General features: G+C 36.8%; 2 protein-coding genes across 5 annotated transcripts; both read left to right on the top strand.

The window, feature by feature from the left end:
- The first annotated feature begins 1,117 nt into the window (after positions 1–1,117).
- cab39 (calcium binding protein 39) lies at positions 1,118–12,169 on the top strand. Of its 4 annotated transcripts, none has more exons than XM_066709260.1 (9): positions 1,118–1,290; positions 5,436–5,593; positions 6,863–7,027; positions 7,563–7,681; positions 8,242–8,410; positions 8,614–8,673; positions 8,884–8,949; positions 9,409–9,552; positions 10,040–12,169. In XM_066709260.1, the coding sequence occupies exons 2-9, from the start codon at positions 5,480–5,482 to the stop codon at positions 10,226–10,228; spliced, it is 1,026 nt and encodes a 341-aa protein (XP_066565357.1). In that variant the 5' UTR covers positions 1,118–1,290; positions 5,436–5,479; the 3' UTR covers positions 10,229–12,169. The 4 variants fall into 4 exon arrangements, with proteins under 4 accessions (XP_066565357.1, XP_066565358.1, XP_066565359.1 ...); XM_066709261.1 differs by having other exon boundaries at positions 1,118–1,295; XM_066709262.1 differs by lacking the exon at positions 1,118–1,290 and adding an exon at positions 4,353–4,434.
- Positions 12,170–13,137: 968 nt separating this feature from the next.
- Positions 13,138–24,771, top strand: itm2ca (integral membrane protein 2Ca). The gene is made up of 6 exons (XM_066709259.1): positions 13,138–13,490; positions 18,048–18,185; positions 20,521–20,709; positions 21,435–21,545; positions 21,692–21,842; positions 22,805–24,771. The coding sequence occupies exons 1-6, from the start codon at positions 13,392–13,394 to the stop codon at positions 22,894–22,896; spliced, it is 780 nt and encodes a 259-aa protein (XP_066565356.1). The 5' UTR covers positions 13,138–13,391; the 3' UTR covers positions 22,897–24,771.
- Positions 24,772–25,933: the final 1,162 nt, after the last annotated feature.

Genomic DNA, 25,933 nt, shown 5'->3' with positions numbered 1-25,933 from the left:
ATGGACATTTGGATGCAAGAGAAAACTTTAAAATTAATCCATTCACCTGATCCTATTCACAGTATTGCATGAAAATCACTATGGATCGTATAATTATATTTATTAGACCACAAAAAGAGATCACTGGTCACAGCAATTTTAATGTGGAAGTCCAGTTTCTCTTGGAAGAAGCACCTGATCTTTTGTTTTCCATGTTGACAGTGACTTTGATTTTTCAGAACGCGACCGCCCCCTTGTGTGCACCAATCGTAATTGCAGGTCATAAAAATGTAAGCAGCGAATAGGCTAGTATTATTTTACATAATTGTGTGGTAAGACATCTTATACGAACGACAACCTTAGGTATGTAAATAGACACCATAGTCTTAAAAAAGTACTGTGAAATCATAGATATATTTGAAACAATGTTAATACTTAACAAGTAGACCTACCCTGTAAATATGGTAACAATTTTCCTACCCTAGGCATAACTCGCAAAATTGGGCATGCGTTGTTATAGCATTGGCAGTCGTCATTCTGCTGTATATTAAATGTCCATCTTCTAAATTAAAATGTAAAGACAGTCTAGGGATTGTGTGACCTGTCAGCCTTGCATTTGCATCTCAATGTCAAATCATCGTCCTTTGCAGATGTGACAGATGCAGATCACCATATCCAGTGAGTTACGTGCATGTAGTCCCTCCAGATTCAGACGTTTCCTTGAAATGTCTTTTATTGGGGAGGTGTGTGGGGGGTGCTTTTTATGAAAGACAAAACTAAGGGAACGGGCACGCACATTCCGTATTGTCAGAGCACCGGTGTACGTCTGTTGCACCACCATTTACAAACGAACTAAGTCCAGTGCTTTCTCTGTGACTCATTACCAGCGCTTATTCTGTATGCAATGACTCAGAGCGGTCGCGTTCTTGCAGCGCAGATTTCCGCAGAGCTGCAGGATTCCAGCGATCCCATTGGCGGAGCAGCGCAGACCCGCCCACAACTGCAGAAAGCTGCCGGTGCGATACTGCGCCGCAGCGCTTCGTGTGCAGTGGCCGGGGCGCAGTGTTGTTGCAGTGACAGCGCCGCGCCTCTGGCGGCAGCAGAGAGCGCCCAGCTCGGTATCAACACGGCGGAAATAGAAACAGCACCGCGCCGAGTCCGGACGCATTCCCATCCCGCGGCACGGAGCGCTGGAGTCACACGGAGCGGAGGTGACACCAAATCATAAAACGGGGCAGTTTCCACACGACTCTCCTAAATTGTGTTTGCAAATCCCCGGGCATTGGAAGCAAGGCGATACGGGTCGTGTTGGTAAGGTTGGTTGCACACTTAATATGTACTACCTCATGCAAACAGAGAAGTTTTTTTTTCCTCTCCTCTCCTCTCCTCTCCTCGCAGGCCTGTCAAGGCTGATTTTAAGGCTGGAAAAAGGGAAAATGGAGTAGTATTTAAATCAATTCGGCCTATGCATGTATGCGAGTACACCGTCTCTAAGACAGCAGGATGTGTTCCCGGCGTGTAAATGGCAAAAATCCCCGTCTTCAGCTGTGCTTCCTTTGTGTGGAGATTGAAATAAGCAATGCATTTTTTCCTCTCTTAAGGCCCCGTTGCTTGCGGCCTGCTTGGTCGTATGGGTTTCCAGTAGCAGTGAGCACTACTGTCACTTTTTGTTGTTGTTGTTGTTGTTGTTGTTGTTGTTGTTGTTGTTGATGTTGCTTAAATATAATTATGATTTTCGGTTGAGAGGAAATGATATAGCCTTTGAATAATCCGCTGTGGCGGGTATGCAAAGTTAGCGACCTGGCTTTTTGTTTTCATCACCACGCCAAATCATTATGGAGGTAGTTACCGTTAGTGTAACTGGTAAATCATGTCGGGGGTGTTGGGCATTTTAATGCGTCGGTCTCAGTGTAGGATCGTTTTAATTTAAGAATCACACACAAGGGAGAGGAATATTAAGTGTAATTTTCATGTGTATTTAGGTTGCATCTCAGTACTCTTATTCTAAGTACCTTTGTGACATGCGATTTATTTCTCCCACCCCCCACCTTGAATTAATCTCGTATTTGGTTTTCATTTCAGGGCTGTCTATTGTGATTTCTACACCACGGTGATTGTAGCAAAATAGCATGCTTCACCTGCTGACTTAAAATGTTATTTGCACAACAGTTTGACCGCCCTGTTAATGTTGCAAGGGTAGCGGCAACATTAGTATTGATTCCCAGCAACAGAGCACTCAAAGTTCAAAGACCAGGCCAGGCTAAATGAATGTGTGGTTTTTTTAAAGGACGCACAATGCTTTCCAACTTGGATGTTTAGGTACTAATGAACTGCATGTTGTTCAGGATTTGAAAAACATGCATGCAACATGTTTAGGTACAAACTGCACAGCCTCAAGTCACACAAGGATTGGTATTTTCTTATCGATGCTTAACGACTTCATGGAAAAACAGACAGAAGACTGGAAATAAAGCACTTTTTTTAGTTTTTGTGTAGTAGTTTTCAAACACATAAAAAATGATGTAATTGATTTGCCTGCATTACCTTGTACAAATAAATTCAAACGATGATAGTCTAATTTATCTGGCTGCTGTGGCAGTTTGAGTGAATTGAGCAATGCTGGATTTAACACATACATTGCACACTGTAAACCTAATCTTGATTACAGTTTGTGTGAGCTGAAATCTGAGGATAATGGGGATTGTGCCTGACCCAATAAAGTGATGTCAATACCACTTGAAGTGACTTTGCATATGTATTGTATATGTATATTGTATACGTCCATCCACAAAAGCGTGGAGTGTAGGTATTGGACTCAACTATACACTGACGGATTTGTTGGTCATTCATGAAGGCGATCACTTTGTCATGTGTTTAATTGACATCCAGTCTTTCAAACACATATATGGCCCTTAACTGCAAATATAAGTATTCCAGTGAAAGTCATCCCAGTGAGGTTCTAATCTAATAAAGCCAACATTTGTGTGGTGGTTTATCAAGCAAGGAAGAAATAATAATGATCTGCACATTCACCATCTTCCTAAGCTATTTATTCTTAGTATTTACTACAGCACAACCCTAACTCTAGTATGGCTTCCACTGTCCTTGCTGGTTTTGAATATTAAATGGGCTGTTGAATAGCAATTCTCCATATTACAATGCAGTTTTCACATGCTTTCTTTGTTGTTGAAAGCAGATTTATATGAAGCTTTACTGTACTAGTCTATCCAATTAGTATTCCAGATTGGTCTTTAAAAAATAAAAGCAGTTCAGAAGTCATTGTCATTGCTTTCTTGAAATATTTTGGTCTGCACTGTTTAATTGAACTAACTTTAACTAACCCACTATCATGATAGTAATGTATTATGTCAAACATTTCTAAAGGAGTGGTCTGTAATTCACTTACACATAAACTTCTTAGGTTTCCACCCAGGTAGCAGTGATACTATTTGTTACTCCCTTGCATTTCCTGAATGTTCCCATAGCACTTGGGGTTAATAATTTTTAAAGGTGTGGTTTTCCCCACTTCTGTCAAGTTAACCAACAGTAATCACCCAAACCTTTATCCTGAAATAGCACTGTGGGATGTTAGTCAAGGATATCACTGTACTTTACATTTTTAGTACAATTAGGAGTTAAACTCAGCTGGTTGTCTAGAAATTCTGCAATGGCATACGACAGGAATGTAACAAAATTTGGTAACTTGCAAGTAATATAAGGTAATCATTTGATGTTTACTACTGAAGTTTGGGCATTCAGTAAAATCTTTACTGACTTCATCCCAGCAAATCCTTGCAGTAGCTAGCCTAAGCCCATACATTTGCTTCTGGCTGTTGTCCTGTATTGTTACTTGCTTGGGCAGCATGTAAGGGAAATTGTCTTTTAAAAAACAAAAGGAGATTAAGATTAGCAGTAATCTTTCAGTTTATTTGCTGTATTTGAAGTGTGATGGGATTAATTAGCACAAACCGTTTCAGTTTTTCACACTTCTAAGCTAATCACTTCTTTTGTTTCAATATATAACATTTTTCAAAAGTTCTCTCCTACTTAATCAGGTACAATGTTCAGGTTGTTTGTGTGCCTTCATGGTATTTCAAGGCTTTTGTTAAGCGGAAATAAGGAGCCGTTATCGGTATGGAAACAATGTTTTTAGCATCCATTTATGGATTCCTCTTTTGGTTTAGTCAAAACAGTGTTCTTTATATTTTATCTTATTAGTAACCTTTAATTAGGAGTACAGGCTAAATCATATTTTACTTCTGTTTGAGTATATCAACTGTTTTTTCTCGGTTGACAGTACTTTTCATATACAAGTGTTGTTCAGTAACACTATAATTAATGCCAAATGAGCATTGTGATTTTTTTTTTAATAGTTTCGGGTGGATCAAGATTGGTCTACTTCATGTATTGGTGTTAACTTCATAATGAAAATATGCAGCACACGAGTCAGACATGGTAAATTGTGAGTTTTTAACTGTAATGATCATCTTGTACTTATTAGGCTCTTCCTATATTACATACCTGATTTGTAGTTATATTTTTTTGTACCCTGCCACTTTGCAGTTTATACATCCTTAATTTTAAAAGGAGAAATAAAAGTGAATCTTCCCTATTTTAAACAAAGATAACATGAAATGTCTCAACTGTTTAATAACAATGAAACAGTTAAGATTTATATTCCCTTTTCCCATATGCTGTATTTATAGCATGATGGAACTGAAAAAAGGTTTCCCAACATGATCACATGCTAGCCTTTGTTTACATTATAATAAGTTGCAATGATGTCAATCTTAAACTATCATGTGATTGTGCTGCCTTTTGGGGCCTAGCAGTATCCATTAATTTCATAATTTCTCAAATTCAATGTTCATAAATTCCATAACAAGAATCTATAGGAAATAAAAAAGGTATAATTTGGGACATTTTGGTTTCATGAGTGGGACAGTTTCTTGTGTGGCCTCCCACTTCATCCAGCCTCTGGAAATTGACTCTCCATCACCAAAGCTTGGGGAGACCCTGTTTTAGACAATGTTTGAATAATGCTTATGCCTTCTGGATAATTAACCACAGTTAAATTTCTCAAACTATCCTTGAAAACCGCAGTCATTATACATCATGACTTCCATTGTGAATTAAGATATTTATTTGTGATTTAGCTGTAGAGTATGAATACAACCTGTGCAGTGAACATAATTGTTTGTTTGCTAGTTAAAATGAATAGCCTGAATATTATTCCGTAAACCTGGAGATTGCAAAGTTTTTTGGTCCCATTGCAAGGGAAAATGCAACATTTTACAAGGAAATGAATCAGGGCTGATGTAAGAAAATGGAGTGTGCAGTAAAATCTGCTTTATGTATTGAAGCATTTATTATTCTGCATAATTATTTTAAAGTTTGTAGAGAGCTTTATCTTATTCCTGTGTTTGTAACAAATCTTCCCTCCTCCATTTTCACAGGTGAACAGTGTGCTGTTCAGTAGAGCTCCACATTATCAACAGCCATGCCATTCCCTTTTGGCAAGTCTCATAAGTCTCCTGCAGACATAGTTAAAAATTTGAAGGACAGCATGTCAGTTTTAGAAAAACAAGATATCTCTGACAAGAAAGCAGAAAAGGTACAGTAAAGCCAACGTTACTCAAATGTATTATTTACCTTCAAACAGGTTTTACATCATTAAAGAGTCTGACTGATCTCTGAAGGGATAAATGGACCCTTACATTCCAAAGACTTTTCTTGAAGAATGTTAAATGAATACAGCTGAGGAGAAGTCAGTCTATCCTTTGAAGTCCAATATTTCAAAGCTATTGAAATATTAGGCCTATCTAGACATTTAGGATGGGAAGTTCTGCTTTGAAGGGTAGTGGGTCCAGTTTATCCAATTTAAGTATGCACACGATTGTATTCTTATTAACAGTGTGTGATCATTTTGTATGTACATTGTTAGTCATAGTACTGGTGGCATTATTTGGGTGAAGAGATGTATCAGTGAAGAGAAAAATAGGAATTAATAAAAAATTGTGATGGTATTTTAAACAGTGGACAACAGTCCTGTAACCTGCATACCCAAGTCATCACTGTTACATTAGGCTATATTATAACAATTTGATCATTATTCTAAACCTTGAGCTACATTTTTATCATTTCAATCTTCAATCTGCGTGGAATGTGTTCTTCTTTATTGGCTTTAGAGTCCTTGTTTTTGTAGATACACAACCGATCTACTCTGCATTAAAACAAATTGTATTGCCATGTGTGATTCTGAATCGGATTTACTGCAAACTTCCCCTGCGGTAGATAATAGGCAAAACTTTATAAAACCATCATTTGGAGAGTAGAATGTGTTCTTTCGAGTCCACTGTCCTTTTGAAACTAAGTGTTTTGATGTTCCATTGGTATTTGAGAGCTTGGTGTGGAGGAAGAAAAACAGCTAATGATAATCACACAGAACTGAGGGCCATAACAGAAATGTCTGGTATTAAAAGTGCTACTTACAATGTAGTGCTTTTTGAATGTATACATGGTTCACACTGCCACTTCAGTTACTTTTTTATTTTTTATATAAATTGCTGTTGAAATCTGATTCATATCATTGTAAATGGCACCCAGGGTAATTTTATAAAACAGAATGCTGCTCTGTCAGTCAGTCAGTCACTTTCATCCCTGGGAAAATGTGAGTAATAAATAAAGAGCCTTGTTTTGTGTTAATTTCAATGTAATAGTTGGTGCTTGTCTTTTCTCTTTGCAAACTGCATTTAATCATAAATCCTGCAAATATTGGGTAGGGAAAAGAGCCGGGTGGGGGGGGGGGTGCAAATGGGATAGAGGGGCTTCTAGCACAAGACACTGTGCAAACCCAATCTGTTTCAATTGTGTTTGTGAAAAGGCAACAGAAGAAGTGTCAAAGAACCTTGTGGCCATGAAGGAGATCCTTTATGGCACGAATGAGAAGGAACCTCAGACAGAAGCAGTGGCACAGCTGGCCCAGGAACTGTACAACAGTGGCTTACTTAGCACTTTAATAGCAGATTTACAGCTCATCGACTTCGAGGTAAACCCAGCATGCATACAAGAGTCCTTTTTACACTTGTCTGTTTAACAGTACAGAGAGACGTGTTGTTGCAGCAACACATTTCATACAACAACACACAGGTAGAGGACTTCCACCCCCTACACTACAAACTTATAATGAATGGGATGATGTTACTTTGCAAAATGCTCATCAAGGCTATTCATAGTAAAACTAATGAATTATTTGGATGGTTGTATACATTTTATTTATGTAAACATGTAAAGTATCCTTCATAAATTAAAAAAAAAAAAAACTTCTATTCTGTATTTAAACTTGTCACATTGTTCTCTGGAAGATTTATACATCTGTGCATTATTGGAACAAAAAAATGAAGTTGTTAAAATTTTGTGTTCTATGTAAAACACAGGCTACATGGTGATCTGTTTAATAATTGTCCAGTGTAGGGCATGGACAGTCATTCAAATAAACATCAAATCAGTTATCCAGTTGCATTCAGTTGTGTATTCCTGGAAGAACTGCTTAATATAAACTTTTGTTTTATCTTATGAATCAGGGTAAAAAAGATGTTGCTCAGATTTTCAACAATATTCTCAGACGACAAATTGGGACAAGGACCCCTACAGTAGAATACATCTGTACCCAACAGAATATATTGTTCATGTTGTTAAAAGGGTGAGTGATTTATTTTTTCAGTTTTCTTTTAAAAGGAAAGTGTCGGATAAATATAGACATGTTTACTACCCAAGGATGCCATCTAAAGTCACTCTTTGCTGTGATTCTTCTATTGCTGCATTCATCCTTGTTTTGTGTGTTTTGGTTTCTTGCTGTGAATTTATTGATCACTTTCCGCACCACTTTTCAATGTTTTCGAAAGTAAAACTCAATGAATAAAACTGAACATTATGAACATATTCCATTTACAAGTTGAGAGAAGATGATCATTCTGATCATCTCTTCCCGATAGTGAATAGCTTCCCAAAGGCAATCTGTGGGACATAAAATGTTTGTATCAGTCCAACTTCAGAAAAAAATATTTTGTATTGCATTGGAAAAGAAACAGAATCCCAATAAAGAAATCCACATTATAGCCTAGTCTTCATAGTATACCAATGTTTATTGCACACGTTTATAATATGTACAGGTACAGTCCTTTCTGCACTTTGCTATTCCTTTTTTGTATTTTCTTTTTCCACATTTGCCTTTCCTGAACTCTATATTCTGTATTTGCACAGGTATGAATCTCCTGAAATTGCTTTGAATTGTGGTATAATGCTGAGGGAGTGTATCAGACACGAACCATTGGCAAAAATCATCCTCTGGTCTGAGCAGTTCTATGATTTCTTCAGATATGTGGAAATGTCAACATTTGATATTGCTTCAGATGCATTTGCCACTTTTAAAGTAAGTCCCAAGTGTTTTATTTGTTTTGTTTTGTATGAATTTCTTTTCTCCCTTGCCATACCCACAATAATGATACCCGAGAGTGTATGTCTTAAATTTTGGAATAATGCATGTATTTAGGGCTGCCTGTATTTTCAAATCTTCAGATTTTCAGTTTGCAAAAGCACAGCATTGAAAGGGATGTTATTTTTTGTTGTTCTTAGGATTTACTCACAAGACACAAGCTACTGAGTGCAGAGTTCTTGGAACAGCACTATGACAGAGTGAGTAGTTTGTATACATATTTGTATTGCTTTAAGTCATTATCATTTTTTCCCCTCTTTACTATCCTTTCTTGATTTGAGTATATTGCCTGCCTGGTATATATGTTAAAAAAATAATAATGCAAATAGGATAAATTACTATTAGTACTCTGTTCAATTTGTTTCCTTGAAATCTGTTTTTCTGTGATCTTAATGAACTATTTATTACAGTTTTTTAGTGAATATGAGAAGTTACTCCATTCAGAAAACTATGTGACTAAAAGGCAGTCTCTGAAGGTAAGGAACTCTCTCTCTCTCTCCAGTCATCTGCCTCTGCCACCCTCCTACACACACACACACACACGCTTTTTTGACCATTTCTGTTATAGTATGGACAGCAGTTTAAGAGCTATGAATAGGTGATGTAAGCAGGATTTTGTTTCCATCTGTAGCTCTATCATGTTAAGTGTGCCATCTGTTTAAAAAAGGTAGTATTACTGTACACGCATCTTTAGCATACTTTTGAAGATAACCTTATTGTCCCCATCTGTGATAGCTGAATGAGAGTGTATGTAAAATGAAATGTATGTGAAATGTGATAGACATAATTTCAGCTGAAATTATAAGCTGTCAGGCCTTAGACAAGTATGCCCTCATGGTAAACAGACATTTAGTTATGGTATTACTTACTTAGTCTTATCTGTATGTGATCTCTGGTGTTTGCCTTATTAAAAAATGTTTTTTTTAATTCCCTAGCTGCTGGGTGAACTCCTTTTAGACCGACACAACTTCACTATCATGACTAAGTACATCAGCAAACCAGAGAATTTGAAATTAATGATGAATCTTCTACGAGACAAGAGTCGCAATATCCAGTTTGAGGCCTTCCACGTCTTCAAGGTAATAATGAAAAAGCTAGAAAATGTAATTGTATATTAAGGAAAATATTACACTTAGTTTCTACAGTTTATTTAAATTTGATCTCAGTGTAGGTTTTACCTACATCAGTTTGTTGTTGGAAATTGTAATATTGACTGCTTTAATTCTGCAATTCATGCCATTTCCACAAGCTGGCGACATTTTCTATTACATTTTTTTGTAGCAGAAGGACATGATCCAATTTGATTCCTTATTATGGCAAGAAAGGTAGTTTCATTCATTAAAAAAATAAAATTTAAATTACTATTAAAAATGTAATTATGCCCACTAAAATTTGTTTCCTTTTATACTGGATATTCTGAAACTTCAATTTAAATAAAATAAGTGAATCTTTAAAATAACTTCAGTAAAGCCTGTTTTCAAATGTTGTTAATTTAGATATAGAAATAGATATATTTCTTAACACTCATATCTGGGATTTAATTATTATTATTTTTTCTATTTCCAGGTGTTTGTAGCCAATCCAAACAAGACGCAGCCCATCTTAGACATTTTGCTGAAGAACCAGACAAAACTTATTGAGTTTCTTAGCAAATTCCAGAATGACAGGACCGAAGATGAACAGTTCAATGATGAAAAGACCTACTTGGTGAAACAAATCAGGGATTTGAAGAGACCAGCTCCACAGGAGGCTTAGAGCTCAATTTTGTAAAAGAAACGACAGTAAAATCAGCAGCTGCTGTTAAGATATTGAACATTAAGCACCCTTATTCAATTCATGAGGAATATTCCTGCTATCTGCTGTTCAGTGAACGGTTCTTTTTTTATTTTATTTTTTTCTTCCCCCTTTCATTTTATTTTGACTTTCATAAAATGTAGATCCTGCTTTATTGCACATTAGGCCAGGATGTGGATGTATTCCTGAAGTAATTTGTCATTCAAACAGTACTACAAAGACATCTTTTATATTTTGAGTGCTATGTGGTAGATTTCTGGAAGCACACTGCTAGATGAACAGCATGGAGTTTGTAAAAGAAGGGTACTGGCAGTTGAACATTGAGAGGTTGCATGCCTTTAAAATCTGATGTATCAGTATACTTGCGCCTGCTTTCTTTTGCAGAGTGTTAAGCACATGTGATCTGTGCTGACCTAGTGCACGCACATTACAGTATGAAAATAGCTACAGTTCTATGCCTTGATTTAAAATAAGATTGTGCTTTAATGTTATTAGATGAAACATGCAACTACAGTGTACGTTTTACAAATAAAATGGTAGAATCCATAAAATGTGTTATTAGAGGAACATCCTGAAAGTTGAAAAAAGTGGGTGAACATGTACATATGCCTTTTTTTGCTTTGTAGATTATTTTGTTTCTTTGAAGGTGATGAGATTTGACAGTATTTAACCTGAAATGTTTTAAGGGTTTTTGTTTATTTTTTGAATACATTTTCAGACAGTAGAAATAGCAGTGATTTTTGCATTTCATTACAGAGAGATTTGCTGGTTTCCTTTGTACATAACTCCTTAGACAAGCTCATTAATTAAGATATGAATTAATTTGTACAGCAGAGGAATGTTATGGTATTAGTCTGTAACTATTAACTTTTTTTTTGGGGGGGGGTGCAAATGACTGGGCATATATAATTGAATATTTTTGCAGATTTCAAAAGGTGCTGACTTGCTTTAAAGGGGCACAGCATTAGTGACTGAGGAATTTGTGTTTCTTAGGTTGTGGGGTGACATGAAACAGGTTAGGAAACAAATGTAAACTAAAACCCAGTAAACTGGATCGTAACAAGGCTCAGTGAAGCCCAATTCATTAATGAGTTTTATAATTTTAATTGTCCTTTGGAAACCCCCCAGAAACTAAGTATTTAAAGTTCTCCTGTGTCAAAGTTTTACAGTGACTAAAACATCACTTTGAATTCCTTATGTTAATCCTAATGGAAATGAATAAAAAAATTCCAGTACAATTATTTAATCTTGTGCGTGGAGTATAATGTATTCATTTGAGCACTTCTGAAATGGTAATGAATTTAAATAGTTTCAGTTAAAATCAAAGCATTTAAAGCTAATAAAAATTTAAGACATTCATAATTTCAAGCAAAAATGACTAAAATATATTAATTAAATAAGCACTTGGTATCCTCTAAAAAATTATGAAATATTAATTGCTTAAAGTATGATATTTTAGGATTTTTTGTCTTCTGTAGAACAGTTTTATGAACAGTGCTATGAACTGAATGCTATGCTACCGAAGATGAAGCATTCTCATCAGTACAGGACAACCTTAATACATTTCAGTAAATGTAGTATGCAATAAAAGCAAAGATTTGAACAACCTTTTCACAGTGCACATATTTAAATAGCATGCTCCACAAACCAGTTGAATAAAGCATGATATTCACACAACTGCTGTGCTGGAATTTTTTTTTTTTTTTTTTTTTTTTTTTTTTAAGTATACTATAAATGGGTGAACAAATGTCTTCATAAACATGTTTAATCCTTAATTGAACTCTGCTTTGCAGTTTATGATCCAGCGTAAAGTACAGAAGTGCATTTATTCAATTGTCAAACAACCTGGCTGGTCCCAACGACAAAAACCAAGAAAATAAATTTTGAATAAATTTAAACTAATTTAATTGTGTTATTATGTGTGTATTATTTCTGGTAGTTGACATGTGGAGGATGGTGCAACCATTTTAGGGCCTGTTTAGAAACACAGAACCGTCAACTTAACAAGTTGCAACTTGATTTACAGTAAAGGCAGGTGTTAATTTAAGGTGGTCAGCTTCTTCCTTCATATAGGTCCATTTGAATTCTATGTCCAGTTATATTTCACTGCTGTATCGTAAGACATTCCTTGAGTCTCCTTGCCTAATTAGATCCTCCTTTATATTGGGGAATACACATTGGTGATGTTATGAAGCTATTTACCCTGGGATGTCTGAGCTTAAACCAAGACGTCTCCATAAAACCTATTGGTAAATGTTTACTAGCATTGTTTCCTAATTTATTGTTCTTCAGTTACCCCAACAAAATATGATACTGACAGACTATGGTCAAGTATAGCAATCTACAAATAGCAAAGCTGGATCAAGAGCCCCAATTCAATGTTACACGATGAGCTTAGACGAGTGAAAATTAATATTACAACTAATATGTTATCTGGAATATTATCAAGAGTGAATGGACAGCAATACATAGTATAACTATTGGTCCTTTCTAAATTGTATTTCAATATGATCATAAATTAATAAGTAAATATTGTTTATATACATACCCTACTGGAATAATATTAGGATATATTTGTAAAATGTACACCATTTTCTCTCTTCTTTAATTAAACTGATACATATCCGCATTGAACACAAATGATTTCGTAAGATATTTTCTATTTTCTTTTCTATATGTAGATATCTATTTCGCTATATATGTAGTACAATGTGATTGCCACTTCACCTGATGTGGGAGTGAAATTCTCTCGGAAGCTCGGTCGCTTTAACTGCACCGTGCCCATAAATGAGGCGGATTTCCGAACTTTCGTCGCATGACGTCACGCCGAAGGCTGCGTTCTAAATTTGAACATTCCGGCATCATCACGCCTTCTGTCGGGTTCCGCGCTGTCGTTGTCTATGTGGAAGTGGACGACAGCTGGCCAAAGGCAAGTTTAGCTTGTTTTCCAAACGTCCTGTCACTTTAAGAGTGTTGGGGGGGCGAGAATAAAACGGGAAACTTCCGGTAGATCAAGGCGAACCTTTGCAGTAGAGACCTTATTAATAAATTAATCCTCAACCTTTATCTACACCAGCTAAAGAAACAGTCTTACCCAAAACAACCAGCCGCAGAGAAGCCAGACATGGTGAAAATCAGTTTTCAACCATCTACTGGGCAGAAGCCCGAGAAGGACGAGAGCGATGGAGATAAAACCGAGATCCTTATACCTCGTCACTCGGATGTAAGTCAATGCCATTGATATTTTAAGATTGTTTGATGTCTTTAGATGTTTACATTAAAGGGGTTTATATATTTGTGTCATGTTCCTGTTCTCAATGTGTAAGTGATATGGATGGGTAACTATGGAAAACCATTATATTGTCAATTGTGGGACTAATTATTATTATTATTATTATTATTATTATTATTATTATTATTATTATTATTATTATTTTAAATACATAACTTGATTTGAGCAATGAACAATGGAGACTGTACGAAGAGGCAGTGAGTGTTAGAAGGGTTTCTTCAAGCATAGACGGGACATTTAAGTGTTTATTTAACTTAATCACTTATTTTAATTATCTGACACAAAAGATTATTCAACATTCGTATTCAATTCGTTTTTTCTTTTCTTCAAAACTCATCTTAATCCATCCGTCTATAAATTGCCAGTATGCGATAACCTAGTTTTGTGTCTTGCCTTTTTAAATTGTAACCAATACGTTTCACTCTTAAATAAATAACACTAGCAGGCAAAATGGCAGATAGGTTGTCTTATTTGACTTGCAGCTTATAGGACGGTAAGTCCCAGTTTCATGCATCCGATTGATGTGTACATAAATTACTACTGGAGGAAATATTGTTTATATATCTAATAATAACCACACACGAGTTATGTATGGCTAATGTCGTTACTGTGCATTGTGTGGTTTGCTGTTTAGATCTGAACAAAGCCACACGAAGAAAAGCTCCGCGTGTGTTTCTATATAAGTCTGGTTTATAAACGTATTGGTGAATTGAACCTTGACATTGATCTGCATGATCGTATTATTTCCTTATTATTTTAAAGTTAGTCTTGATGTATGTCCTCTACATCAAGACTACTTAAAGTCAGAGGCACCTGCTGTAGAGATCAGCTGGTTTCTGCTTCAAGACTATAGAAGAGATCTCGTTAAAGGATCAATTCAGTGGCACATGCACTTGCTTTATATACTTGGAGTAATTCAATAGTACGCATGGTTACATTTGCAGCTTCTAGCTCTCATAAATGTACACGATCTAGGGACTGTGTGTGTGGGGTGGGGGTGGGTTCTGGTGACGACAATAAAATCCACATTTTGAACACTACTATCATTTACACTGAATGACAAACCTGAATAGTTGTCCTAAAAACCTTCTATCATCAAATCAATCACTATATACTCTAAACAATCTAAGCAGAATGTGATGTAGTCATTATTATTACTATTACTGTACTGTGCTGTCTGTAGCAGATGCAGTGACTTGACAGCCTTACATGAGATGAAACAGACTTCCTTACGTCAACTGGTGTCTTAATTTTAATCACACAGGGTAAACAGTCGCTGATAAAGAAACCACTTTGAATAGTGATTCTCTGCAGGGGGCAGTAAACACTGCAAAACTACACCCACGCTGTCAACGATTGCATTTAATACTGTGCTTAATCCCTATTATACTTGAATTTAAGTTATTTCAACAGAACTTAAAAAAGAAAAAGATGCACTTCATGTAAGAGAACAGAAAACATTGAGTTGTACTGTAACATGACCATATATACTATATACATACATGTATTCAGAGTCTAATTAAACCTTCTCCCAGCTCCCAGAAGTGCAAATCAAGCACAAAATTACACTAGAACCAGGCTATCACCATCACTTCACTTGCAAAACCGCATCACTTGTTCTGCATACCTTCCGAGCACATTCAAGTCATTCAGCAAGTCTTTATGCTGGATATGTTATCATGTAAATATTGTATCCCATTACTTCTTTGCCTCATCATTTATATGTTTAATTATGCCGGAAGTCTCCTTGAAGCAGCACCTTTTACACAGAGAAGAAAGGTAGAATTAGTATTTTTTGTTTTGAAAACTTGTCTCCCTTATCAGTAACTTAACAATTCTGTGCAGAGTTGTCTGTTCTGGGTATTTCTTGGTTTAATTTGCAGTGCATTTATTTTGAATAGTGAATGTTACACAGCACACGCGTTGGGATTGGTATGATTTATTTTCTCATCTGTATTTAGGAATCTGATAGAATACCCAATAACTTTGCTGCATGCCTCTATGAAGGTGAACATATTTCTTATGCTCTGCTGCAGTAAAATGCCAAAAAAAATGAAATGAAGCTTTCTGTGCAGCACACAATGTTTTTCTTAACCTTCATTCCATATTAATGTGAGCAGTGTCTGCCGCTGATAAAAGTGCTACACAGTATAGACGATTTCTCTTTTGTTCCTTTGTCAAACCTGTGTCTTGAAAGAATAGCTGAAACCAGCATTCCCAGAATGCACTGTTCATTCATGTTTCTATTTCCAGTCTTGTAAATTATATTCTACTTATACTATGCAGTATACCAGCTTGCTCATATCTAGTAACCTACCCCCATTGGCTAGGGAACCACATTGTTGCAAAAACAAGTGTTTGGGCTTCAGAGACAAACTGGGTAACCATGAAAATGGCTGCTTTAAAGCTTCCATGTTCTTTTCATCTGTGTGTTGTGGTGCTAGAAGATGGCTTGTGATAAGATGCTATTTCTGTGTTAGGACTAACTGCAGAACTCTTTTAGTCTTTTTCATAAATAGAATCGTGATTTGTGATGAAGGTCAGATGTTTGATACTAATGTGACCCAAATTATCCATATAGCCCTGGTGTGGCTAAACTGCCCGAAGTGAAGAGCCGCAAACCAAAATCATATATACTTGACAGCCGGTGGTCAAGAAGCAGTAAAGTTGTTGCATGGAATATTTGGAAATATTTTTTGACTGATTTGAGTTTGTCTTTTAAAATGATCATTAAACGTTTTTAATTTCGTCTTATTCCACGCACATTTTTTTAAAAATCTTCACCGGCACAGAGTTGAAAAAACATGAAATGCTAAAACATACTTCCAGCTGCTAATGTTTCTGTGGCCATTATTATTCTTTTAGATATGTAGGTCATTAATCTTTTTGTGGGGAAGACTATTCAACATTTTAATAGAACAATAGTGATCAGCCTAGTTTATAGAGAGCCCCGGTAAAGGTTTTAAAAGTCCCTCTTAATCAATACCTGATTGTTTTAAACAAAGGGACATTTTTACCTAATTAATGCCAATATTTCAATAAAGTTAAGCAGTTAACAATTTTTATTGAAACAAAAATCAGAAGCTACTCTGGCTCTCCAGAACAGAGCTGCCCTTATAATTAAGGATAATTACAGCACAGCATGTTGCACAGAAATCTCACGCAGTCAGTTGTAGAGTATTCCTGATCCATTGTGTGGTCGTACTTCCGTTCAAACCCACTGTTTAGGCTTTTATGGAAATCTACTAGAATAAAATAAAATAATAAAACGTGTACCAGACTTCTGCTTTGCCAGTATAAAAATAGTTTCACACTTTACCCACGCTGTTAGCAACCAGCCAGCCTGCTAGATAATATTAGTTGGAAGGCTGATCCTTTATTTTGGTCTTCTGAAGGAGGATGACTTATTCATTCTGCAGTGTTGAGAATCACTGAGAATAGATCATGCTAGACAATCAAGGGAAACGGTTTCACAAGTGTAGCTTTCACAAGGTTATGAAAATGACATTTTGAAATGACAAATTACCAAAGGAGATGAGTAATACATATCATTTTAGAAGGAGGAATATTTTCTCCCAATACCTTTTCAATTTCTAAGTTGCTTTTTCTGAATTGTAACTGCCAATTAAAGTGAATTAACTAAAACGCTGCAGCCCTTAATGTGGCTAAACCAGAGCCAGTGTCGCATTTAATTTCTCACTCCAGAAAGGAGGCATCCTTATTCAGTCCCTGTTAACATTTCACACAACACATGCTACCCAAGGCCTCACTTGTGTCACAATGCATATTTCTCCTCCTCTGGCAATTCTAAACTGGGGCCAAAACCCATTCTGAAATGGTTAGATTTCACATACCATGCACTTGAGAACTTCCTTCCTTTATATGATGTATAACAGAAACTGTCATTAGTGTGAAGTATTTTCTATTGTGTGAACAGATCTGCAAGACATTTTTTAAATAGTTTTAACAAGATAAACATTATAATGTGATACAGTTTTGTCACCATAAGAATCTAAATGACAGAGACTTCGTACTGTACAGGTTATGATGAGGCATCTGGGGGCAAATCACTGGGTCTATGGGGATACATTTGCCCCATGGGACAATTAATGCAGGACAATATTCTGGAGTGATGCAATGCTTTTAGCCTTCAATATCTGCATACAGGCTCGATTGCACATCCAACCACTGCTAATGATAGAATGAGAAATGTCCCTATAATAAATCATTTTCATATTCAATCTTTCTTTGCCATCACTGTTAGAATTTCTCCATCACAGTGTTAAAAACTGTTAGTCATCCTTGTGAAGGTACAACCATCCCTTCATAATGAAGTTTCTTCATCCACAGATATTTGCGATAGTTCGTTAATATGCATTTTTAGTTTTGCTTATTAAAAAGCAAAATGCTTCACAAATAAACGCATTGTCCAGGACTAAAAAATAAACTAAAAGAGAAGTTTGTCTAATCTCCTACATGTTATTTCAGGAGGAGCTGGTTCTTCCCATCAGGCCCAAAAAGTCTTCTCTAAATGGCCTGTGCTGCCTAACCTTAGGGTTGGTCGTTTTTATGTCTGGATTGGTCTTGGCATCCATATATGTCTACAGGTACTACTTCATTGCTCAGGTAAGCAGGACTGCTTTTTCTCTGGAACTGATTTCATGTCTTGTAGTATACTATAGTTTTTGTTGCTTGGTATAGGACACAATAATTGCAGTCATCTATATAGAATCCCAAATTCACTTCCAGCTCATTTGTAGATTGTTTTGAGAAAAAAATATTTCCAAAAGCAATACACGTTTAAGAATTTTTGTTTTGCATTCATTAAGCATGATCAGATGTAGGCTTTTCTTGCGTGGTGTTAAATGCCGCTGCCAACCACCAACACTTTATTTATTTATTTTTTAATATATTCAGTAGTTCCTTTTAAAGTTTTTTTTTTTTTGGTAATAGATCTTACATTTGACAGTTGACTGTGAGAGAGAGAGATAAAACTGTACTTCCTTTATTTGCTTTAACGATCCTTATGTGTGCATTTTAATGTGCTACTAAACTGAAATTATTGTTTGTGTGTATATACAGTGAGGGAAAAAAGTATTTGATCCCCTGCTGATTTTGTACGTTTGCCCACTGACAAAGAAATGATCAGTCTATAATTTTAATGGTAGGTGTATTTTAACAGTGAGAGACAGAATAACAACAAAAAAATCCAGAAAAACGCATTTCAAAAAAGTTATAAATTGATTTGCATGTTAATGAGGGAAATAAGTATTTGATCCCCTATCAATTAGCAAGATTTCTGGCTCCCAGGTGTCTTTTATACAGGTAACGAGCTGAGATTAGGAGCACTCTCTTAAAGGGAGTGCTCCTAATCTCAGCTCGTTACCTGTATAAAAGACACCTGTCCACAGAAGCAATCAATCAATCAGATTCCAAACTCTCCACCATGGCCAAGACCAAAGAGCTGTCCAAGGATGTCAGGGACAAGATTGTAGACCTACACAAGGCTGGAATGGCCTACAAGACCATCGCCAAGCAGTTTGGTGAGAAGGTGACAACAGTTGGTGCGATTATTCGCAAATGGAAGAAACACAAAATAACTGTCGGTCTCCCTCGGTCTGGGGCTCCATGCAAGATCTCACCTCGTGGAGTTTCAATGATCATGAGAATGGTGAGGAATCAGCCCAGAACTACACGGGAGGATCTTGTTAATGATCTTAAGGCAGCTGGGACCATAGTCACCAAGAAAACAATTGGTAACACACTACGCCGTGAAGGACTGAAATCCTGCAGCGCCCGCAAGGTCCCCCTGCTCAAGAAAGCACATGTACAGGCCCCGTCTGAAGTTTGCCAATGAACATCCGAATGATTCAGAGGAAAACTGGGTGAAAGTGTTGTGCTCAGATGAGACCAAAATGGAGCTCTTTGGAATCAACTCAACTCACCATGTTTGGAGGAGGAGGAATGACCCCAAGAACACCATCCCCACCGTCAAACATGGAGGTGGAAACATTATGCTTTGGGGGTGTTTTTCTGCTAAGGGGACAGGACAACTGCACCAAATCAAAGGGACGATGGACGGGGCCATGTACCGTCAAATCTTGGGTGAGAACCTCCTTCCCTCAGCCAGGGCATTGAAAATGGGTCGTGGATGGGTATTCCAGCATGACAATGACCCAAAACACACAGCCAAGGCAACAAAGGAGTGGCTCAAGAAGAAGCACATTAAGGTCCTGGAGTGGCCTAGCCAGTCTCCAGACCTTAATCCCATAGAAAATCTGTGGAGGGAGCTGAAGGTTCGAGTTGCCAAATGTCAGCCTGGAAACCTTAATGACTTGGAGAGGATCTGCAAAGAGGAGTGGGACAAAATCCCTCCTGAGATGTGTGCAAACCTGGTGGCCAACTACAAGAAACGTCTGACCTCTGTGATTGCCAACAAGGGTTTTGCCACCAAGTACTAAGTCGAAGGGGTCAAATACTTATTTCCCTCATTAACATGCAAATCAATTTATAACTTTTTTGAAATGTGTTTTTCTGGATTTTTTTGTTGTTATTCTGTCTCTCACTGTTAAAATACACCTACCATTAAAATTATAGACTGATCATTTCTTTGTCAGTGGGCAAACATACAAAATCAGCAGGGGATCAAATACTTTTTTCCCTCACTGTATGTATGTATGTGTTTGTAGAGATGTATATATATAAAAAAATATGCACGCAAGAATTTCAGATTAGTATATTTTTTTAAATGTACTAGGGGATTTTTTTAAACGTACAGCATACTGGAAAAATGCAAGTAATAGGCAGGTAACTATTAGCATCCTGTACCCAAAGCAAAACATGTAGTTTTGCAATTTTCTTCACTTGGAGCTTGAATTCCCTGATTTTCATGGTTAAGAGGCAGCTGTTCCTTCCTACGCGTCTCATGCCTGAGCATGTGTATATGTATTCTTCTGAGCAGATCCCCCAGGAGAATATGTTCCACTGCCGTGTGCTGTACGAGGACTCCGTGTACGCCCCCCTCAAGGGCCGTCAGGAGCTGGAGGAGAACGTGGGCATTTACATCGACGACAACTACGAGCAGATAAACGTTCCTGTGCCTCACTTTGGAGGGAGCGATCCTGCTGACATCATTCACGATTTCCACAGGGTGAGCGCTTCTCTTTCCCACTCCGCCTTCTGACTCTTCTTCCGCTGGTTATAGGATCTCATGTGGGCTTTGATTTAATTAGCATTTCTTCAGCTGGAGGTGGGGAGATGTGTGTTTGTTTTTGGCAATAGAAGGATTCTTGTTTTCCAAAAAGTAATAGCCTAAATGGCCAATTTTTTCCCTATCTAATTCGCCTAATTCATTGCAGCTCTTAAAGTTTTGGTGATTTTAAGATGCCAAAAAAATCTAAACTCTTAGCAGCTGAAAAACACTAAGGTACATTAGCGAAGCTGTTAGCTAAAGGCTCAGTAGAAACCAAAAGCAAAAGACACTTTTACTAAGGACTCCATAGATTAATGGAAGCACTTTACTCTTCTTGAAAGTGCACCAAAATATGTTTTAATATATCCACCAATCATTATTTTTTTGTTACTCCTAAATTATTTAGTAATTGGTCTATTTTCGCTAATGATGATTTAAACTTTATTCATTGGTAAAGTTATAGAACAAGATCTTAAAACGAAACTGCATATATTTATTGATGTTCACGTATAGTTGTTCATATGGTGTGAATTCAGGAACAAGGGTATTGGTGCCTGCAATACACATTTCCTCCCTGTTCATATATATAGATTTGTGAAAACCTTGCTTTTTGCAGCCCAATTTGTTTGTAGATTGTGCTTCTCAAACTGGATTACCTGACCTTTTCCATTGCCTTTCTGCAGGGGCTGACTGCTTACCATGACATTGCGCTGGACAAATGCTACGTTATTGAGCTGAACACCACCATCGTCATGCCCCCCCGGAACCTCTGGGAGCTGCTGATCAACGTCAAGGTACTTGATCGTGCCACAAGTAACGAACACTCGCACTCTGCGAAATCCATATCATATTATTACTAGCTTCCTTTAAAAAAACTCCTTACCATAAAATGTTGAGCTAGTGCTTCAGCTTGTTTTACATGTACAACTGAATTTCACAGAAGGGGACATACCTGCCGCAGACCTATATTATCCAAGAAGAGATGATCGTGACTGGGAGGGTCCATAACATGCGCCAGCTGGGGGCTTTCATTTACAGACTGTGCAATGGGAAAGAGACCTACAGGCTGAAGCGTAGGAGCACCAGGAGACGTAAGAGATTCTTATTGATAAATAAAAAATAAAAAGTGCACAGACAGGATTACCGACAGAATGTATTTGCCACACTTTGCTAGGGTCAGACTGGCTTTTAGTGATGCATGACTGATCTGCAGAACAGTGATATGGGGTTGAGGTAATGCCAGAATCCTATTGACCAATGGGGTGGTAGATCAACTATATGGATGTTGCATTGAAACTCTTGACTTCTGTCCTCTTCATTTCCTATTCCCCACCCCTCCCCCCGACTCAGTTTCAGTTTACATAATCTGAAATCTGGCTAAATTAAAACCTCTGTCCCACTTTCTTTGCATGTCTGTGACATATCCTGTTTGAAGCTGTGTTGTTTGTAGCCATTTGATACTGCTGAACAATTTTCTGAAACATTATGATCTAATAAAAAATAAAATAAACAGACATATTTAAAAGTCCTATAAGCATTATTGAGTTCCCCTTGTTGTTGTATTCTTTGCACCCGTTATTTAACCTGCAGCCAGTCTGAAGCAACCTAAAAATTAGATCTTTATTCAACCTCGTATTTGTAGCCCATTATGTCAGTGTTCAGATTTAAATTATCTGATGTTTTTACATTTTACAATGCAAAACAAAATTCCATCTTGTGACTCTCCTAAATTCTAAATAATGCATTACCTCATTTAAAGGGTAATGAGGGGTCTAGTCCATCAGTTAAGTAGCTAATTCTGCCTTCATAACTTGTTAGTAAAAGCACTTTGTAATTCTTAGCCATTTGTTTTACAAGGGTACTACAATACTTTTTTCCCTTCATGTAGAAGAATGATCATACGATTTACATTTTAGTGCGGAGTTTGATTTATTCATAATATTTAGACAATTTTATATTGTGTTGAGACCCTGGCAGGATAATTGAATCCAGGTTTTAGATTCGTACTAACTAATCTTTATTTATTTTTCCCCTTCTTTCCTCCTTTTTGTAGGTATCGATAAACGTGAAGCCCATAACTGCCACCACATCCGTCACTTTGAGAACACTTTTGTGGTAGAAACTGTAATCTGCGATAAGGCCTAACATATATTTTGCTGGTCGTTCTCCCATTACAAAGCAACCTCTGATACTGTAGCCATCTCCTGTGTGTTGTGTTGACTGCACTTTAACCTTGATAATGTATCTTTAATTTCAGGAGTGCATTTGCATTCCTTTTTTGTTTTACTTGTTGGTTTGTGTTTCTTTTTTTTTGTATGTTTATTAAAATGTTCTGTCTCTTGCACTTTTTTGTAGTTACAATAGTTCGTTATTTATGGCATAAGCTTTTTTTATATACTTTTTTTTAATCAAAACTTAATATTCTAAAATATACAGAAGTGAGTTCTTTTCTGAATTGTCATGAGTTAAGGGTTTCAGAACAGAGAAGGTTGATTTAGTCAAGTTCCAGTTCACTTTAATGTTTTGTCTTTGATTTAAACCCCTCAATGGAAATGTAGTGCACTTTTCAATACACTAATATTCTACATGCAGATGTGCACATTCAGCAATGGCATTTCATAAACCTGTTTGTTTTTTTGTTTTTTTCCCCTGCATGCAGCATTTTTTAATTTGCTTTGCAATATCATTTTAGCCTTGTTTGCTGCAATTTTATCATTTGCGGCATTTGTAGTAAAAATATTTTCAGCACTCGAGAACACTATACATGCTGTTTACTCTTGTGATGCCCATTCCGTAATCACTCTGACCCATCAGGTTTGATTGCTTTTGTTTGGAAGTAGATTTGGCACTGCTCCTGGATTTGTCATTTGTATAATGGGCACAGTTTTAAATTAAAACAGTCCTATGTGATTTAAATCAGCATCCAAACATTGTAGTTATAAAGCGGTCACAGGTTGCGACAAGACTTGCCAGTAAGTCGTCTTTGGCCTTAAGGAGAGTTAACTGAATTCTGATCTGGTTAATGAATGCAGAAACTGGTTTGAAGAAAATTTTGTTCTTAAACCTTTGCCCAGCAATGATTTAGATTTTCAGTTCAGAAACTTTTATCCAGAAGAGACTCTAAATTAACTGTAGGTACCTCCTTCTCTGTGTTGCTTTCCCTCTGAATAGTGAAAAAGGCAATCAAAACGAAAATGTCCCTTGCTCCAGTTTCCCAGCCGATACACACAAACTTTATATTATGATTTGAATATGTACTTTCAGCAATTCTCCCCAATTACCTTTGAACAGTTTTTGTAGGTTTATTGTATCACTTCACGACTGACTTCCCGCCTTGTCTTTATCTATTTCATTGCACTCTCCTTATTTACAAATCTACACTTATCTAGTGGCTCTTCCCCCCCCTTCCCTGTATTTCAGAAAGTGTCAGGGTAAGCCATAAAGTGGACAGTTCTGTGGAACCAAAACTAGTAAGGCCTCATTTTCTTTTTTGTATTTTACCAGACGACTAGTCTCTAGTGCAGTACACCATGACCAATACCTACAGACGCCACCAAGTATTTGCAGTGATAATTAATCTTATTTTGGAAATCTAGTTAATAGAGCTATAATACATTAAAAAAAGACTGATTGATTAAAATGGTTTTATGCATAAAAAAAACACAGCTCTTTTCGCAATGCTAGTTCCTTGTCCTTTTCATGACCATCCTATTGAGGGAAACACAGTCTTTTGTGCTTCGGCAGATCTCTCCCATTGCTCTGAACGTTATTTTAATTTCTCATAAAGGCTGTGCTCTGCTCCTTTTTGTCCTCTTTTTACTTACTCTGCATGTTTTTCTCATTCCTGCATTAAAATAATATTTTATAAGATAATGAAAAAAAGCCTTGGTTCATTGACGAACTGAAGTTACTGCTATTGTACGGGAACTTAATATTAAATGTCTACATATGATACCTTCAACCGGTCTGTATATTTTGTCTGCTATGAAGTCCTATCTATTAATAAACTAGTAAATCCTATGGTCTTGGTCAGTTTCATTTTTAAATGTCCAGAAGTGCTAATGAATCCTGCTCAGCAACACACACACATGAGGCTGATGGCAGCTCTGTCAGTTTGAAGGGATTATTTCCTTTGCAGAATGACCTACTTACCAACTCGTGATGCCTCATTATGCTTTGTCGCTGTTTGGGACTAATGTTATTTAATCTGTTGCCTTATGATTTGTTGAAAATTAAAATTCTGAACAGTACCTCAAGGAACTGTATTCAGTTTTAGACTATGGTCTTGCCAAAGAGTTAATCTTCACTGCATGCTTACAGAGTGTTTTTGGGATTTCAAGCAATTCCATTCTGCCTCAGCATCTGTAGCAGTACCTTTCTTGCATCTCTCAACATTTTTAAAGTTTGGATCCAGGATGATTCCTCTTTCAAGGATGTGTGAAGGCATGGTACATTTTGGTCATATTCAGAAATCTCCATTCCTTCCAGAAATTAAAGTTCCACTGTGCACACTAAAGGCTTACTTGTTCATAAAATCTTCATACAAATCCCGATGCATACAGCTGGCTAGCCATATGGTGGCGTTAGTGCCAGGGTTTTACTGCAGGCTCTGTTTCTTAGAGAAAGGATCTGTCATATTTATAATAGAAGGGCAGTACTAATGAGTCAGTATAGAGGTGTGTGTGTGTGTAGTCAATACACAAGTATTTTCACTAATGATTGGGCTTAATATAATGCAGTGTGTTTCTGTGTGTGTGGCCTTATTTGTAAAAATGTTTCTAATTCTGAAAGAAAGTGGACCTCCTTAAGATGTTTCTGCAAGAGGGTATGGTGAATGCCTTTTGATGGTGAAAGTTTGTTAAAGGTCCCTCCCAAAAAGCCCAAATATTTTTTCACATGTATTCTATAAATAGGAATTGGGTAATGTAATATCAGATGTTCTTTGGGAGTTAAAATGGTTGTTTCTGCTCCATCAATCTTTACACTTCATAAATGTGCTTCCGTCTTTCAGTACAAAAACAACTGCTTTGGTTCCTGGCAAGATAGTGCCTGCTTTGACAATACACAAGCAAATGCTAGGAAGGAAGAACATATGTCAAAAGCATATTAGATATTAATTGATGTCAGTACTTCGCCCACTCATTATTGCACTGAATTATTAGAGCCACAGTTCAGGGTGATT

This window comes from Amia ocellicauda, chromosome 7, assembly GCF_036373705.1.
Source record: "Amia ocellicauda isolate fAmiCal2 chromosome 7, fAmiCal2.hap1, whole genome shotgun sequence".
In the NCBI taxonomy this organism is placed as follows: domain Eukaryota; kingdom Metazoa; phylum Chordata; class Actinopteri; order Amiiformes; family Amiidae; genus Amia; species Amia ocellicauda.
The sequence above is the reverse complement of the archived record's forward strand: the minus strand, read 5'-3'. Positions and strand labels throughout refer to the sequence as shown.

Excerpts from the sequence above, each read along its gene's own strand:
- itm2ca (XM_066709259.1), top strand. The coding sequence starts at position 13,392 with ATGGTGAAAATCAGTTTTCAACCATCTACTGGGCAGAAGCCCGAGAAG. Across the intron at positions 18,186-20,520 it reads GGTACTACTTCATTGCTCAG|ATCCCCCAGGAGAATATGTT; the intron begins GTAAGCAGGACT and ends TCTTCTGAGCAG. Across the intron at positions 21,546-21,691 it reads AGCTGCTGATCAACGTCAAG|AAGGGGACATACCTGCCGCA; the intron begins GTACTTGATCGT and ends TGAATTTCACAG.
- cab39 (XM_066709260.1), top strand. The coding sequence starts at position 5,480 with ATGCCATTCCCTTTTGGCAAGTCTCATAAGTCTCCTGCAGACATAGTT. Across the intron at positions 7,028-7,562 it reads TACAGCTCATCGACTTCGAG|GGTAAAAAAGATGTTGCTCA; the intron begins GTAAACCCAGCA and ends CTTATGAATCAG. Across the intron at positions 8,411-8,613 it reads ATGCATTTGCCACTTTTAAA|GATTTACTCACAAGACACAA; the intron begins GTAAGTCCCAAG and ends TGTTGTTCTTAG.